Consider the following 17,500-nt stretch of genomic DNA (forward strand, 5'->3'; position numbering starts at 1 on the left):
CTTTGAATATTTAACTGATAAGCGTTACACGGACCATTTGGGGAGTTATTTTGTGTCTCTGGTGCTTCCACACGCATACAAACTTTGATAAAACCATCCATGGTGTTCTGAGTGAGATCTGGTTTCTGAATGTGTCTTGCCTTCAGTCTCTGGGTGAGCTGGTCAACATCTTCACGGCTTTCTACATCACTAGCTGAGACGAGGGGGCTAGGGGGCTAACCGTTAGCATGCTAGCTCATTCTCAATGGCAAAACACTGCTACAACACACACTAGTTCACCCTAATCTACAAAATAAATTGTATAGAACTACTTACATGTAAACATATTCTGATACAATCTCAAATTACAATTATCAACCTGAAAATGAGCAAAATATGAGCACTTTAATATCCTGGGTGTCTGTCGCCGATGCTATGCCAAGGAAAGGGTTAATAATAATAATAATAATAATAATAATAATAATAATGCATTTTATTTGTATTGCACTTTACATTACAGCAATCTCAAAGTGCTAACAGAAACATAGTTTTGGCCAATTATGTTCATTGATATCCAGAGAAAAGAGGATGGAGGTAGTATATACTGTATATTACCCAGAGGATTACAGTATATACTGTATATTACCCAGAGGATTACAGTATTTACTGTATATTACCCAGAGGATTACAGTATATACTGTATATTACCCAGAGGATTACAGTATATACTGTATATTACCCAGAGGATTACAGTATATACTGTATATTACCCAGAGGATGGAGACAGTATATACTGTATATTACCCAGAGGATTACAGTATATACTGGATATTACCCAGAGGATGGAGACAGTATATACTGGATATTACCCAGAGGATGGAGACAGTATATACTGTATATTACCCAGAGGATTACAGTATATACTGTATATTACCCAGAGGATTACAGTATATACTGTATATTACCCAGAGGATTACAGTATATACTGGATATTACCCAGAGGATGGAGACAGTATATACTGTATATTACCCAGAGGATTACAATATATACTGTATATTACCCAGAGGATGGAGACAGTATATACTGTATATTACCCAGAGGATGGGGACAGTATATACTGTATATTACCCAGAGGATTACAGTATATACTGTATATTACCCAGAGGATGGGGGCAGTATATACTGGATATTACCCAGAGGATTACAGTATATACTGTGTATTTATTTTTTATTTTTTTTTATACCTTTATTTAACCAGGAGGTCCCATTGAGATTCAGAATCTCTTTTACAAGAGAGACCTGGCCAAGGTAGCAGCCAAATCACACAAATGCATACATAACAAACACCAAATTACATTTTCACGATAAAAGAAGTACAAAATGTTAAAAATAAAAATATAAAAACCCAATGAGACTCTTAAGAAAAACAAGAACATGTCTCCATCACAACACTCTTTACAGTAGTTTTAAATTCATCTATGGACATAAGGGTTTTACCCAGAGGATTACAGTATATACTGGATATTACCCAGAGGATTACAGTATATACTGGATATTACCCAGAGGATTACAGTATATACAGTATATTACCCAGAGGATTACAGCATATACTGTATATTACCCAGAGGATTACAGTATATACTGTATATTACCCAGAGGATTACAGTATATACTGGATATTACCCAGAGGATTACAGCATATACTGGATATTACCCAGAGGATTACAGTATATACTGTATATTACCCAGAGGATTACAGCATATACTGTATATTACCCAGAGGATTACAGTATATACTGTATATTACCCAGAGGATGGAGACAGTATATACTGGATATTACCCAGAGGATTACAGTATATACTGGATATTACCCAGAGGATTACAATATATACTGTATATTACCCAGAGGATTACAGTATATACTGGATATTACCCAGAGGATGGAGACAGTATATACTGTATATTACCCAGAGGATTACAGCATATACTGGATATTACCCAGAGGATTACAGTATATACTGTATATTACCCAGAGGATGGAGACAGTATATACTGGATATTACCCAGAGGATGGGGACAGTATATACTGTATATTACCCAGAGGATTACAGTATATACTGTATATTACCCAGAGGATGGGGGCAGTATATACTGTATATTACCCAGAGGATTACAGTATATACTGTGTATTTTATACCTTTATTTAACCAGGAGGTCCCATTGAGATTCAGAATCTCTTTTACAAGAGAGACCTGGCCAAGGTAGCAGCCAAATCACACAAATGCATACATAACAAACACCAAATTACATTTTCACGATAAAAGAAGTACAAAATGTTAAAAATAAAAATATAAAAACCCAATGAGACTCTTAAGAAAAACAAGAACATGTCTCCATCACAACACTCTTTACAGTAGTTTTAAATTCATCTATGGACATAAGGGTTTTACCCAGAGGATGGAGGTAGTATATACTGGATATTACCCAGAGGATTACAGTATATACTGGATATTACCCAGAGGATTACAGTATATACTGTATATTACCCAGAGGATTACAGCATATACTGGATATTACCCAGAGGATTACAGTATATACTGGATATTACCCAGAGGATTACAGCATATACTGTATATTACCCAGATGATTACAGTATATACTGTATATTACCCAGAGGATTACAGTATATACTGTATATTACCCAGAGGATGGAGGCAGTATATACTGTATATTACCCAGAGGATTACAGTATATACTGTATATTACCCAGAGGATGGAGGCAGTATATACTGGATATTACCCAGAGGATTACAGTATATACTGTATATTACCCAGAGGATTACAGTATATACTGTATATTACCCAGAGGATTACAGCATATACTGGATATTACCCAGAGGATTACAGTATATACTGGATATTACCCAGAGGATTACAGTATATACTGAGTATTACCCAGAGGATTACAGTATATACTGTATATTACCCAGAGGATTACAGCATATACTGTGTATTACCCAGAGGATTACAGTATATACTGTATTGTAGGAGCCATAAATTGGGTTTGATTAGTCTTTTATTATCTTTCCTCCTTTTTGTGCCGTTGTGTATGTGCATGCGCATAGTGACGTTGTTGGTTACGGTGGGTGTCACCGGGGGTGTGGTGTCTGTATTAATGCGTGTGTGTGTGTGTGTTCACCTGTGCGGGTGAGCGGAGTGTTTGGATGATTGCTGCAGGGTGAGCACGTGGAGAAACTTTCTGTTGAACGTCACCATCGTTGTCTCCTGTTACTGCACTGTCTGAGGTATCTTTGCACGGCTTATGAAATGCATCAATTCAAGTAAGTGCTGTCTCTTGCTAAGCTCGTGAAATTGATCAATAAAGACATTCCATCAAGTGCAATGGTTCAGCGTGACGCGTCTTCAGTGTAAACCCACATGTCTTAGCCTGCTGCGGCGTTTGGATTAGTATTTAAATTTACATGCCGCAATATTTTGTCAACAGAAAACTCCTCATGAGATTCCGCAAAGAACCCGTGGTGCACATGGCCTCAATATCTCCCCTGGATATTACCCAGAGGATTACAGTATATAGTGTATATTACCCAGAGGATGGAGGCAGTATATACTGTATATTACCCAGAGGATTACAGTATATACTGGATATTACCCAGAGGATTACAGTATATACTGTATATTACCCAGAGGATTACAGTATATACTGTATATTACCCAGAGGATTACAGTATATACTGTATATTACCCAGAGGATGGAGGCAGTATATACTGGATATTATCCAGAGGATGGCGGTGCGGTCGGCGGAGCAGCTGAGGAGGCAGCGGTCGTTGAAGCAGAGTCGCGCGGCCGTCACGGCGTCACTGTGAGCCCGTAACACCTTCCCAGGAACCTGCGGACACGTGAACGCACCACAGCACCGTTACATCACAAACACGCTGAAAAACAAGTATCATCCGTTATATTATTGCATCACTACACAGTAAAACTGTATAATGTTATGGTTGGCTGACGTGCAACTGAATTAAATTTATATAAATGTGGGGTAGTCATATCCAGATGTGGAAGAAGTATTCAGATATTTGACTTTAATATCTCAATAAGGCTGTATTGTACAGTATATAGCATGACCAGACTTCATTCAAATAAACAGTAATTTTATCATCGTAAAACACACTTCATTCAAAGTGGACAGAAACTAAATCAAACTACCAAAAGCCGTCTTGGTTCATCTTTCCACTGTTCCAACAATCACCACTCTGGTTTGGTTGAAATTAACCCTTAATTCACCCATTTACATGTGGAAATATGCTGGCTCTATACACGCTAAAAGTCCTGATTATTTACATGGAGTCTGGTGGAGATATGCTGGCTCTATACACGCTAAAAGTGCTGATTATTTACATGGAGTCTGGTGGAGATATGCTGGCTCTATACACGCTAAAAGTCCTGATTATTTACATGGAGTCTGGTGGAGATATGCTGGCTCTATACACGCTAAAAGTGCTGATTATTTACATGGAGTCTGATGGGAACATGCTGGCTCTATACACGCTAAAAGTAGTGATTATTTACATGGAGTCTGGTGGGTTTGGTGATGCTGGCTCTATACACGCTAAATGTACTGATTATTTAAACATGTTAAACTAAAAGGTGTCTGACAACATTATGGAAAGTATTCATAAGGAGGTCGACCTTTCTGTTAAAGAATAAGATCCTTATTTTAAAACATAAAAACAGCCACGAAATTGCGTTCGCTAAACCCACCAGACTCCATGTAATAACTCCGTGTTCATTCAAAGTCGACAGAAACGAAATAAAACTATGAAAAGACGTCGTGGTTCATCTTTCCACTGTTACAACCATCACAACTCTAGTTTTGGTTGAAATAAACACATAGTTTACCGATTTACATGTCAAAATATGTTGGCTCTATACACGCTAAAATTAGTGATTATTTACATGGAGTCTGGTGTAGTTTGGTGATGGTGATGTCGGGGCTGTTTCATGTTAAACTAAAAGGATCTTACTCTTTAACTAAAAGGTCTATCTCTGTAGGGATCCATCCCATAATGTTGTCAGACACTTAGAATAATAATCTCAGTCTGTCAGCAGCAACAACAGAACTTTTAGTGGACGCTAACAGACGTCAATAACCTAAAAACCTCCACTACGCATTGCCGTTTGTTACTAACGTTTGACGTTGGTCAGTTTACGAGCCGTTCCTAGCCAACGTTAGCTGCCGAGCTAACCGGTAAGTTACCGTAGTTTCTACCTGAGTCTCCCGGCTCCACCCTCCTGCTGCCGCTCTGTGCTCTTCCTCCGTCTCCTCCTCATCTTCAACAGCTCCTGAAGGCTCCTCAACTGATAAAGGGTCGATGTTTTTCGACGCCATTGTAGAAACTGTCAGTTAAAGTGATATTATGTTTGTGCGTTAGCCAGTCTCTCTCTCTCTGTCTCTCTGCGTCCGTTACTAACGTTACCATAGCAACAACTCGACATGGTGGCTTCAGGAGCTGTGGAAGTAAGATGAAAAAATGCCACAAAAACGCCGAAAAGAGTCGGAAAAACTTCGCTAAAAGTGACATAAACGTCGAAAAAAAAGTATCTATCTCCTCTAATCCTTAACTGCTTAATTTTACATTTCTTATTTCCCCTTTTCTCAGGGGCGGGGCTAGACTCTCAGTACAGTGGGGGCGGGGCTAGACTCTCAGTCCAGTGGGGGCGGAGCTAGACTCTCAGTCCAGTGGGGGCGGAGCTAGACTCTCAGTCCAGTGGGGGCGGAGCTAGTCTCTCAGTCCAGTGGGGGCGGAGCTAGACTCTCAGTACAGTGGGGGCGGAGCTTCATCACGGGCCCCTCTGCTACCAAGTCATTTTAAAATTACAACCGTTAAATAAAAACAGTAAAATATCTGATGCATGTTATAATGGGTCATATGTTGAGCCCAGTTAGCCTTTATGTCAAATAAAATACAAAGAAAATACGAACAAAGTAACAATGTTTCAGCACCACGGACAGAGACAGCTGACGGACAGAGACAGCTGACGGACAGAGACAGCTGACGGACAGAGACAGCTGACGGACAGAGACAGCTGATGGAGAGAGACAGCTGACGGACAGCTGACGGACAGAGACAGCTGACGGACAGAGACAGCTGACGGACAGCGACAGCTGATGGACAGAGACAGCTGACAGAGAGAGACAGCTGATGGAGCGAGACAGCTGACGGACAGAGACAGCTGACGGACAGAGACAGCTGACAGAGAGAGACAGCTGATGGAGCGAGACAGCTGACGGACAGAGACAGCTGACGGAGAGAGACAGCTGATGGACAGAGACAGCTGACGGACAGAGACAGCTGATGGACAGAGACAGCTGATGGACAGAGACAGCTGATGGACAGCTGATGGACAGAGACAGCTGACGGACAGACAGCTGACAGAGAGAGACAGCTGACGAGAGAGACAGCTGATGGACAGAGACAGCTGACGGACAGAGACAGCTGATGGACAGAGACAGCTGATGGACAGAGACAGCTGATGGACAGCTGATGGACAGAGACAGCTGATGGACAGCTGATGGACAGAGACAGCTGATGGACAGAGACAGCTGATGGACAGCTGACGGACAGAGACAGCTGATGGACAGAGACAGCTGACGGACAGAGACAGCTGATGGACAGTGATGGTGCTGAACAGCTGTCGCTGTCCGTGGTGCTGAACAGGCCAAGAGCTCTCAGTCAGAGCCAGACTATATAACTGACATGAGACTATTATACTATATTGAACACGTTTGTCTACAACTCCATAGGGAGGCTACAGGTGCTACATGAAAACTTATTTATAACATTCTGAGTGACTTATTCATAACTAAAATATAAATTCTTAAAGACGATTTTTTGTCTTACCATTTTGTTGTCTGCTTAACGATCCTCCAGAACTATATACATATCATGGTCCCTTATTAAATCTTCATCCTCCTCTCCTTCATGGTGGCAGATCTGCCAACCACTTTGTCCTTGTTGATATGTCTGTCCTTCGCAAACTTCGCCAAAAGTGACATAAACGTTGAAAAAAAGTATCCATCTCCTCTATTCCTTAACTGCTTAATTTTGCATTTCTTCTTTCCCCTTTTCTACATTTTCCCAAACTCACTGAATGGGTAAAATAACAACAAACACACATCCACATTAAATGATAAACACGTTTATTATTTCAAATGAGAACAACATGGTATCTGCTGACGGTCGTCCTCACAGAGGACACGGCTCACTGTCTTCACCAGGACTCAAGAGACCGGACATTTTTCAGTCTGGAAGGAGAGAGAGAGAGAGGGAGAGGGGGAGGGAGACAGAGAGAGACAGAGAGAGGGAGGGAGACAGAGAGAGGGAGGGAGAGAGACAGAGAGAGAGACAGAAAGAGAGAGAGAGGGAGAGAGAGAGGAGGAGAGGGAGAGAGAGAGAGAGACAGAGAGAGAGAGAGAAAGAGAGAGAGAGGGAGAGAGAGAGAGGGGGGGAGAGAGAGAGAGAGGAGGAGAGAGAGAGGAGGAGAGAGAGAGAGGGGGGGAGAGAGAGAGGGAGAGAGAGAGAGGGAGAGAGAGAGAGAGAGAGGAGGAGAGAGAGAGGAGGAGAGGGAGGGGGAGAGAGGGAGAGAGAGAGAGAGAGAGAGAGAGAGAGGGAGAGGGAGGGAGAGAGAGAGAGAGAGAGAGAGAGAGAGAGAGAGAGAGAGGGAGAGGGAGGGAGAGAGAGAGAGAGAGAGAGAGAGAGAGAGAGAGAGAGAGAGAGAGAGAGAGAGGGAGGGAGAGAGAGAGAGAGAGGGAGAGAGAGGGAGGAGGAGAGGGAGACTTCATTACTCATTCTTAACGAGCACTATTTTCATCTTAGATTCAGATTTAGCTTTTACGGTACTTGTGTGTTTTCTGTTTTTGTTCCGTTATTTTAGGAGCATGGTTGGAGAGGTCTAAGGCCTCCTACACACGGGCTGCGTGGCGTGATCGTGGCGTGATCGTGCCGTGATCGTGGCGTGATCGTGGCGTGGCGGCTGCCGACAGCTGACACGCTCACGCCACACAGCCGACACGCTCACGCCCAACCCAAAAGACGTGTCACCTTTTGAGCAGCTCCTGAGTCGACACCTGTGCAGCGTCCTCGCCGCTGTCCTCGCCGCTGCTGTCCGTCTCCTTCTTACTCTTCTTCTGCTGCTTTCCTTTGTTCTTGTGCTTCTTCTTCTTCTTCTTCTTCTGGAGGGAAAAGGAGTATGAAGTTAAAACCAGAAGAATCAAACGAATGAGGAGACATTTCACTGCCTGGTTCTACCTTCTAGTCTGCCTGGTTCTACCTTCTAGTCTGCCTGTTTCTACCTTCTAGTCTGCCTGGTTCTACCTTCTTGTCTGCCTGGTTCTACCTTCTAGTCTGCCTGGTTCTACCTTCTAGTCTGCCTGTTTCTACCTTCTTGTCTGCCTGGTTCTACCTTCTTGTCTGCCTGGTTCTACCTTCTAGTCTGCCTGTTTCTACCTTCTAGTCTGCCTAGTTCTACCTTCTAGTCTGCCTGGTTCTACCTTCTTGTCTGCCTGGTTCTACCTTCTAGTCTGCCTGGTTCTACCTTCTAGTCTGCCTGGTTCTACCTTCTAGTCTGCCTGTTTCTACCTTCTTGTCTGCCTGGTTCTACCTTCTTGTCTGCCTGGTTCTACCTTCTAGTCTGCCTGTTTCTACCTTCTAGTCTGCCTGTTTCTACCTTCTTGTCTGCCTAGTTCTACCTTCTAGTCTGCCTGTTTCTACCTTCTAGTCTGCCTGGTTCTACCTTCTAGTCTGCCTGGTTCTACCTTCTAGTCTGCCTGTTTCTACCTTCTTGTCCTTCTTGTGTTTGTGCTGCTTCTTGTTCTTGTGTTTCCTCTCTCGGCTCCTCTTGTTGGGTTTCTCCTCGTCTCGCGGCGAGCAGACGGAGACGGCGCCTCCTCTGTCTGAACGGGGAACAACAGCCAGTTTAATGCATCCGGCTCTCTACGCTCTCAAAAACACGTCTCCACCCGCGGGTTTTTACACCGTGAACACAGACAAGCTTCAGCTCCACGTTTAAACTAAAACACATTCAAAATAAAAAATAACACGTCACTGTTAAGGCCTTGACACACCGAGCTGATAACCGGCCGTCTGACCGTCTGGCGAGGTCGGTGACTCGAGTCTGTTCGGTGTGTTCGTGCCGTCGTCCGTCGGAGGAGCCGTCGGCCTTCATTATGGCCGACCTGACTTGCTGGGTCAGAGGGCGGGCACTCGGACTCAATGAGCCATCTGATTGGTGGAGAGCTAACCAGGAAACGGGGAGCAGGATGAGCGTGACTAGAATCTCTAAACATCTGATGAAGATCTTTTAAACTGACCTTTGTTGATCTGAAATGAAGACAGATTCAGCAGCTGCACGGCCTATTTCTCTCTTCAAATGTTTTCAGAAACACGTTTCGGTGAACTATTTTAGTCCAATATGAGATCGTATTCTGAACGAGTCGCCATGACAGTCTGGCTGTGAAATCCAGGAGAAGCCAGACCCACGTGACGCGTTCGTCCAATCAGCTGACGGTTTTCATTTTTGGGCAACAATACAGATTAGCACCGCCTGCTGCTATGGAGACGTATTACGTCTCACGCACACGCAGAGCGTACGCTCAAGTTGGCGTCTCTTCAGTGAGTTCTGAGGAACTTTTTGGACCTGGTGGAGCCTGATCAGTCCGACTGGCTCAGACCTGCCAACCTGGGCCTGGGCACGTCAAACGCTAAACTCAGATGTTCAGAATAGCCTACGAAATCCTGAATTATTTTCTAAATTAAGTTTAGTTTGTAAGTTTATTTGATTAGGACAATGCACATTAATCAACATTTCTGTAAATGCGCCAGTGTTAGCCAGTCGGCTAATTTTCAACTGTAGTCCTAATTACCCAGCATGCATGTCTTTATGGTGGGAAGAAACCGGAGCACCTGGAGGAAACCCACGCAAACACGGGGAGAACATGCAAACTCCACACAGAAAGGCCCGGAACGACCTGGATCCGAACCCAGAACCTTCTTGCTGTGAGGTAGAAGTGCTAACCACTGAGCCACCGTGCTGCCTGTCACGGTTAGGTTAGGGGGCATGGAGGCGTGAGACGGGAGGCGTGAGACGGGAGACGGGAGGCATGAGACGGGAGGTCTCCAGGCTGCAGCCATACCCGACTCAGTATTTCTGTGTTCGTTACCTGTCGTCCCTTCGTGACTGATATCGATGTCTGTCTTGCACACGGTGCAGAACGCGTGATGACGTAGCCTGGACACGTGGAGGCAAGGCCATCTCTCCCGATAGCTGTCAAGTTTCCGTAGTTGGTTTCCAAACCTTTTTTTGAGGCGGTTCAGTCATGGCATACTAGCCTTAGGGCTGCCACCTCTTAGTCGACTAATCGGTCGTTTTGGTCTTAGTCGACTAAAATTTCTTTAGTTGATAAGTCATTTTTTATGGTTATTCATGCTTAATTACTCATTTCCAAGAAAATTTCTGGTAAACACAAGATTTAAAGTGGTGCTTTTGCAGGATTAATTGTGGAGAAAGTCAGTTTTACAGATGGTTCATTAACTACATTTATATTGTGCTTTTCTAGTCTTAACCACCTCTCAAAGAGCACAGCTCTGTCGATTACATCAACTAATCCATTAATCGACAACATCATATAAGTGTTAGTCGACTAAGAATTTCTTTAGTCGAGGACAGTCCTAACTAGCCTACAGTTATCCAGCCAGCCCAGCTCGCTTGAGGCACTGAACTGAATTAAATGTGCGAAGCGTTTGGCTAGGAGGGGCAGGTGGGCGGAGGGTTAAAATGCAGCGCTCTGATTGGCTGAAAGCTTTTCACTCCACTTACATGTTGTGGCTCAGCGGCAGAATCAACGTCATAGATGTAGATCGCATAGAAACTGAAACCGGCGAAATGAAAGATGCAACAGAATGCGTACCTAGAGAGCAGCGAATCGTACAAGCGTCCTTAAGGGTCAAAATGCGTGCCGAGTATGAAAAATGCGCACACGTTGGCAGGTCTGCTGGCTTTTGGGCCGTCTGGTTGGTGTGTCGGGGGCTTAAGAGTGAAAGGGAAGTAACCTCCTTAAATGTTCACATGACAATTATTCACCTCAATGATACATGAATTCATTTTAATGAATTAATAAAGCCCTGGACTGTAATATTTCAGATGTGTTTGAGCAAGATTTCTGCTCATGTTCAGAACTTTGTGCACATTCAAAATATATCTCATCTTTGCTCTCTGAGATTTGGAGTTGTGATATTTTGAGAAAAATAAACCAACATCAGAAAATACAGTAAATCTTAAAAGTGGCGATTCCGTCCTAAATATGCGTTTAAACGAAAGTTTGACTCAGGTACATTCACAAAAAGACCCTAGGTTACATTTTGGCGAGAGTTACGCTTTAAATGGACATAATGCACCTAAATAGATATTTGAATATTTATTCTAACCTGTGTGTTTAGAAGGAATATTCATTTTTGGCCAGTTTTGGCGGCTCTTTCTAGCAGATACCGTGCGTTTGTTTGTTCCAAGGGGGTAAGCCTCTCTCCACAACGCGTAGCTCCTAAGGCGCCATTCTGATGCTACCAAGCCATCACCTCCCGTTAGCATCCCATTGACTGCCATTCATTCTGACGTCACTTTGACAGAGAATAACTTTACATCTGAAGAGTTTAAAGACTCTATTTGTCCGTTGTTTATTTCTAAAGAAACACGACAATGTATAAAAGGCTCCATTACCTTGTACCTCACGTTATGGCTCCGTAGCAGACGTTTTTATAAAAATAGGCTAACGATTGGGTCATAACCACGAGACTTACTGTCTCATAGTAGAGGAATTACCGTATAGTACAGGAGAAGCTCTCAGGCAGTTTGGACTTCCATTAGCTGTTTAAGTTTAATTCCTAATGTTAACTATCATTTTAGTGATCAATAATTAGCCTGTGTCTATGTTATCTCCTTACATATGTAAACATGCCGGATTGTAGCCAAGGGCTAATTTCCATCCGTAGTCCCACGGGCTAAGATCACACAGGTCACAAAACATTGCATAATAAAATGTACATCTACAGTAAGTACATCGTTTATCAATAAATTAACAAAAGCCCTATTAGGGCTGTCAAACGATTAATTTTTAAATCGCTGAACTTCTATAGTTAATCACGTTTTATCACATGATTAAAATTATTTTTTTTGCATTTCAGAACGGTTTTAAGTACATATTAACAATGGAAAGCATTTCTTACCAGTGTATCTTTACTGGGAATCAAATGAATGCAAAGAAAGTTAATTTATGAAGTTGACTTTAAGATTTCTTAAAGAAAGAAATGTTTTTACTTCTTCCTACTCCTTTTTGAACATGGGATGGCATGAACATTTGAATCACAAAAGAAATATTCATTTATTAATGGATAATTTAGGACTGGAAGTGCCTGTAAAGAGGATGGTCAGAAATGAGGATGTTTGACTCAAATTGCCATAGAAAATGTAGAAAAGGTTTTATTACAATATATATTTAGCAATCACGTTAATTCTTTTAAAACAGATACACTCCCAGTTATGGATTAAATTATCAAAGGAAAGGGGGGGAAAGTGGGCAGAGGCCAGCTGTGGAGAGACAGTCTACTAAGGGTGTGTTCCAGGGGTGCACCAACACCAACACCGCATGTGCCCACTGCAATCGAGTCACTGCAAACCGGTTCACTGCAAATCGTGTCACCACAAATCGTGTCACCGTGCTGTTATCACTACAATCTGTGAAGGGAACCACACTAACGTGCCTAGCCTCCACCACACGCTGGCTACTAGCTCCACTGGAAAGCAAAATAACAATTTAACAAAATCAAGAAAACAATAAACCAGTTGATAACCTAAAATGCAAACAAATCAAACAGGGAGTGTCCTGGGGTACTAACAAAGATGTACTAAAATGATTAAAATACAAGAAACAACTAAACTAAGGCAAAACAGCAGCTGACAACCTACAATTCAGACTACAGATTACATTAATGACAAGTTTAAAAGCAGTGTGAACATTTAGCTCAGGTAGTGATCATACCAGACTCCCATGCTTTAAGTTACTCATACCTTCACTCATATGTACTCAGTAGGCTAAGGGAGAGTTCATCACACCACTCCAGACAGGGGAGCTTGGAATCCCTTCCAGGCCCAACAGACAGGCAGGTAGCAGACTGCTGCAAAATATACAACTAAGTATTTAAAAACACCTTGAAAGCATAAAACAGACTTAACACAATTACATACCTAAAAGTCAGAGATGGTCCCATGTGGCAACCAACAGCCAGAGACAAAGCCAAGAGGCAGCCATGATGATACAGGTGCTTTATATAAGCTCAGCTAATGAGGGGGTTTGGCCTGGGTGGAGCTAATTTGATCTAGTTGAGGTGCGTTCAAGAACCAACAGGGTGCAAAGCTTACTGCACACACCACTACACACACATTGTATTTCTCACACGGAAAAACTATTTATAATATATTTAATATGCCGCAGTGCCCAAAATTTCTCTGGCCGCGTCGCTCTCACTATGGAACCGGCAGGAACCAAGCACGTCTCCCCTGGAGTTCTTAGTCGAGCCTGCCACTTATCATCCAATCAAAAAAAAGAAAGGGGCTTCACAATAGCCAATCAGAAAATAGCACTATTGTATCTGGGTAAGATTTAACGCAACAACCAATGAAAAAACAGCGCTCTCTCTCTCTCAAACACACACGCACGAACGCACGCACGCACGCACGCGCGCGCACACACAAACACACACACACACACACACACACACACACACACACACACATCTTGCGGAAATTGTATACTGTTGAATTGTCAGTGCCATGTGTCAAATCCTTTCTTCTGCAAATCTGAGCAATTATTAATAACAAGAAAAACTCTAATAATAATATTATTAATGAAACCCCTCCCCCTTTGACCCCCTTGAGAGCCCTGTGGATGTGATAAGCAGTGTACTGTTAAAAGTTACCGTGACAACAATGGCTTCTCTTTAAAGTGGTAAGGACAGTTTTCTTGGATAGAATCCAGTGTAAATAAGGACGAGCTTTTCTGCAGCATGTGCAGTCATTTCCCCAGCGGAGCTGACAGCCAATCAGAGAGAGAGGAGTGTGTTTGAGTGCTGGCCCTCACAGAGGTAACATCAAGTAAAACGGGTTTCATGCTTCTTACGTTATTATTTAAGTAACCTAGTAACCTTCCTATTTAGTAAGAAATGGTGAACACTGATGATGGCTTCTAGCTGAAAAGTGTTTGTGTTTTGCCAACATTAAATAAGAAGATAACTTATCTGTGAGTGACGTAGTTTTTAGTTTTCTTTGATCCTGTCACTGCCTGTTGATACACTGTCTAAGATTTGGAGCCTTACTGGCCACTTTTCATTATATCTTTCATAATTCAAACAGTGCTTGTCTGGAAGTTTTCATTCTTTTCATTGGCTGCTCATGATCTGATCATAGTCCTGAAGCAACAATGCTGTTATGAATGCACATGTGTGATTTCTGTCTGATGTAGGCTATTCTATGTCATGCAGTATGTAAACACCTTCTCTGCTGTTGGGTTCATGTTTAGTTGCCACTTTGTGCAATAAAATGGTTCATTTTATAACAGTGCTGTGCAGAGCCAATGCTGCTGGTTCTGCAGGTGCAAATATATTTTAGCCTGAATAGGTTAAAATCGAAAGGTTTTCACTCACTTTTGTACTGGCCAGCCCAAAGTATTATTTCTGCCTATGATACTGCTGTGACAGTATCTCTGCCTCACGAGGTTTAGTTACGCAATTCAGGAATTGTCCAATTACGATGCTCATGCTCTGCATAAAGCTATCCTCTATTCTAGCTGTAATGTCTTCCTCTAACTCTGGGATAGATTTGGGTTGGCCACCCAACACTAAACAACTATGATTAATAGAAGTGTAACTTAAGAGAGAGACGTATATTTAGTCCGACTGGGTGAAATGAACACTGCCATGCAACATGTTTTCTGTTACAGTTGCCGAGAAATAAAAATGTTGTCAAACTGGTTTAGTGTGAGTCAGCCTGTTGAAATGTTCACCTGGTGACAGGTGAGTGGAAATGAAAGTAGATTTTAACATTGCTGAATGGAGCTGAGACGCCATTACAGGGTGTGAGATCTCTGCTGGAAAACACACGACGGGATCATTGGAAGCAGTCAAGAGAAGAGACAGTAACTCGGTGAGTCTTGTTTTTGAGAGACATTTAGATACAAAGACAGATGGCTGAGAAAACTGCTCTTGTTGAAAGTTACCCATGAATGAAGGTTTGTGTGTCTCTGTCTGTCTGTCTGTCTGTCTGTCTCTGTGTGTCTGTGAGTATATGTATGTGTATGTGTGTATGTGTGTGTGTTTGTGTGTTTGTGTGTGTGTGGTGATGAAAAGGGGGGGATGTGTTCAAGTTGTGAGTTGTATGTTTTGGTTTTTGTTAAAAAAAATAGCTAATTGTTGATCACAAAAAAGTATTTTTTCAGGAGAGAGATGAGAGAGAAAACCTTTGGTTAATCGCTAAAGATGTTTTAGGGTTAGGGGGTTAGGGTTAGGGCTAGGGAGTTAGGGTTAGGGGGTTAAGGTTAGGGCTAGGAAAAACACTCCAAAGGAACACACATTTCCCCGGTGAAAGTCTCTTGTTTTCTACAGGAAGCAAACTCTGCTCCCTGGCCTGAAAGCCCTGTGGTTTATGCCCCACCCATCAACCCCGACCTTCTCGCTACAGGACTAACCGTGTTGTTATGTCAATGTGGTTCATGTATACAGCAATACATAACATGGAATGCTAACGAACTACAGTGCTTAACTTCCCGTAGCTATATGAACGTATGGTTTCATGAGAACAGGCTGAGATGTGAGGTGTCCATATCAACGGACGTCTTGTCTTGGGACCTCTAGGGCTGATTTTCATTGTTGATTAATCAGAGTTTCTCCACAATGAATCATACAAAAGCACCACTTTAAATACTATGTGTACGAAAGATCTGTGTGTGTATGTGTATGTGTGTGTGTGTGTGTGTCTGTGCTTGTTTCTGTGTGTGTGTGTGTGTGTGTGTGTGTGTGCTTGTGTTTGTTTCTGTGTGTGTGTGTGTGTGTGTGTGTGTGTGTGTGTGTGTTTGTGGTTGTTTCTGTGCGTGTGTTTCTGTGTGTGTGTGTGCCTGTGTGTGTGCGCATCTGCTTGTTTCTGTGTGTGTTTTTCGGAGTGTGTGTGTGCGTGTGTGTGTGAGTGTGTGTTTCTGTATGGGTGTGTGTGTGTGTCCTGTAATCTCAGATTTTATACACAGCTGCTATGATTTGATGTAAAGAGCTGTTTATAAACACAATATTGTATAAACAGATCTTAGTCTCGTGTACCATCAATAATGATAGTTTAACACTGTGTTTTATTTCTAGATATTGATCAGATTATCAGTTTAAACTGAACTACACCTTTCATTTCCTGCAGCTACATCAACGATGCTAATGTTGAACGATCCTGCTGTTAATAATTCACCTGGTATCAGGTGAGTGATGAGGACAGTAGACGTTGACATTGCTGAACGGAGCTGAGACACCATTACAGGGTGAGAGATCTCTGCTGGAAAACACACGACGGGAAGATCTGAAGCAGTCAAGAGAAGGGACAGTAACTCGGTGAGTCTTGTTTTTGAGAGACATTTAGATACAAAGACAGATGGCTGAGAAAATCGCTCTTGCTGAAAGTGACCTGAACTGCCATGTGTGTTCAGAGACTTTCAGAGATCCTGTGTCTCTGAGCTGCAACCACAGCTTCTGTTCAAGCTGCCTGCACACATTCTGGGAACAAGCTAACAACAAAAACTGTCCCATTTGTAAAAGAAAATCCTTAAAAGAGAATATTGGGGTGAACTTTACACTGAAGGAACTGGCTGACAACTTTGCTGGGAGACAGAAATCTGGATCATCTGAGACAGAAAAAGGAGAGAAGAAGGTGGAGGTGGTGTGTAGTAAACACCAAGAAGAGCCTAAATTGTTCTGTAAGGATGAAGATAGAGTTGTGTGTCCTCTCTGTGAGTTTTCTCTCCACCACGGTCACATGGTGGTTCCTGTAGAACAAGCAGTCAGAGATCTGAAGGAGCAGCTGAAATCTGACTTACAGTCTCTGCAGGACAAGAGAGACAAACACAGACGAGTGGAGGAAACATACGATGAAATAACTCAACACTCCAAGAAGCAGCTGCTGTCTACAGAGAGTCAGATCAGAGCCGAGTTTAACAAGCTGCACCAGTTCCTGAAAGAGGAAGAGGAGTCCAGACTGGCAGCTCTGAGGGAGGAAGAGCAGCAGAGGGGGAAGACTGTCAGCAGAGAGATGAAGAGGATTCAGGAGCAGATCTCCTCTCTGTCAGACAGCATCTCTGCTGTGGAAGCAGACCTGCAGAAAGACAGCGTGCCGTTCCTCAGCAGTTATAAAGCCTCTCAGA

The 17,500-nt window shown here is 42.7% G+C and overlaps 2 protein-coding genes and 1 long non-coding RNA gene across 3 annotated transcripts in view; 1 reads left to right on the forward strand and 2 right to left on the reverse strand.

The window, feature by feature from the left end:
- The window catches only part of LOC116056305 (WD repeat-containing protein 88-like), a 28,427-nt gene extending 22,805 nt beyond the window's left edge, over positions 1 to 5,622 (reverse strand). Inside the window, exons 1-2 of the mRNA XM_031308500.2 lie at positions 5,273 to 5,622; positions 3,779 to 3,889 (exon numbers count right to left, since the gene is read on the reverse strand). Coding sequence (XP_031164360.2) covers positions 3,779 to 3,889; positions 5,273 to 5,392 — 231 coding nt within the window. The 5' untranslated portion in view covers positions 5,393 to 5,622. The remainder of the gene's footprint in view (positions 1 to 3,778; positions 3,890 to 5,272) is intronic.
- Positions 5,623 to 7,187: 1,565 nt separating this feature from the next.
- LOC116056306 lies at positions 7,188 to 9,062 on the reverse strand. Its single transcript, XR_004106542.2, has 3 exons — positions 8,841 to 9,062; positions 8,106 to 8,233; positions 7,188 to 7,309 (listed from the first exon to the last, which is right to left on the reverse strand). It is a non-coding gene; the product is annotated as an uncharacterized LOC116056306 (long non-coding RNA).
- A 7,491-nt stretch (positions 9,063 to 16,553) lies between these two features.
- The window catches only part of LOC118494678 (nuclear factor 7, brain-like), an 11,506-nt gene continuing 10,559 nt past the window's right edge, over positions 16,554 to 17,500 (forward strand). The window contains exon 1 of the mRNA XM_035999191.1: positions 16,554 to 17,500. This exon is cut by the window's right edge and continues 449 nt beyond it. Within this exon, the coding sequence (XP_035855084.1) occupies positions 16,735 to 17,500 (766 nt within the window). The 5' untranslated portion in view covers positions 16,554 to 16,734.

This window comes from Sander lucioperca, chromosome 3 (assembly GCF_008315115.2).
Source record: "Sander lucioperca isolate FBNREF2018 chromosome 3, SLUC_FBN_1.2, whole genome shotgun sequence".
Taxonomy (NCBI): domain Eukaryota; kingdom Metazoa; phylum Chordata; class Actinopteri; order Perciformes; family Percidae; genus Sander; species Sander lucioperca.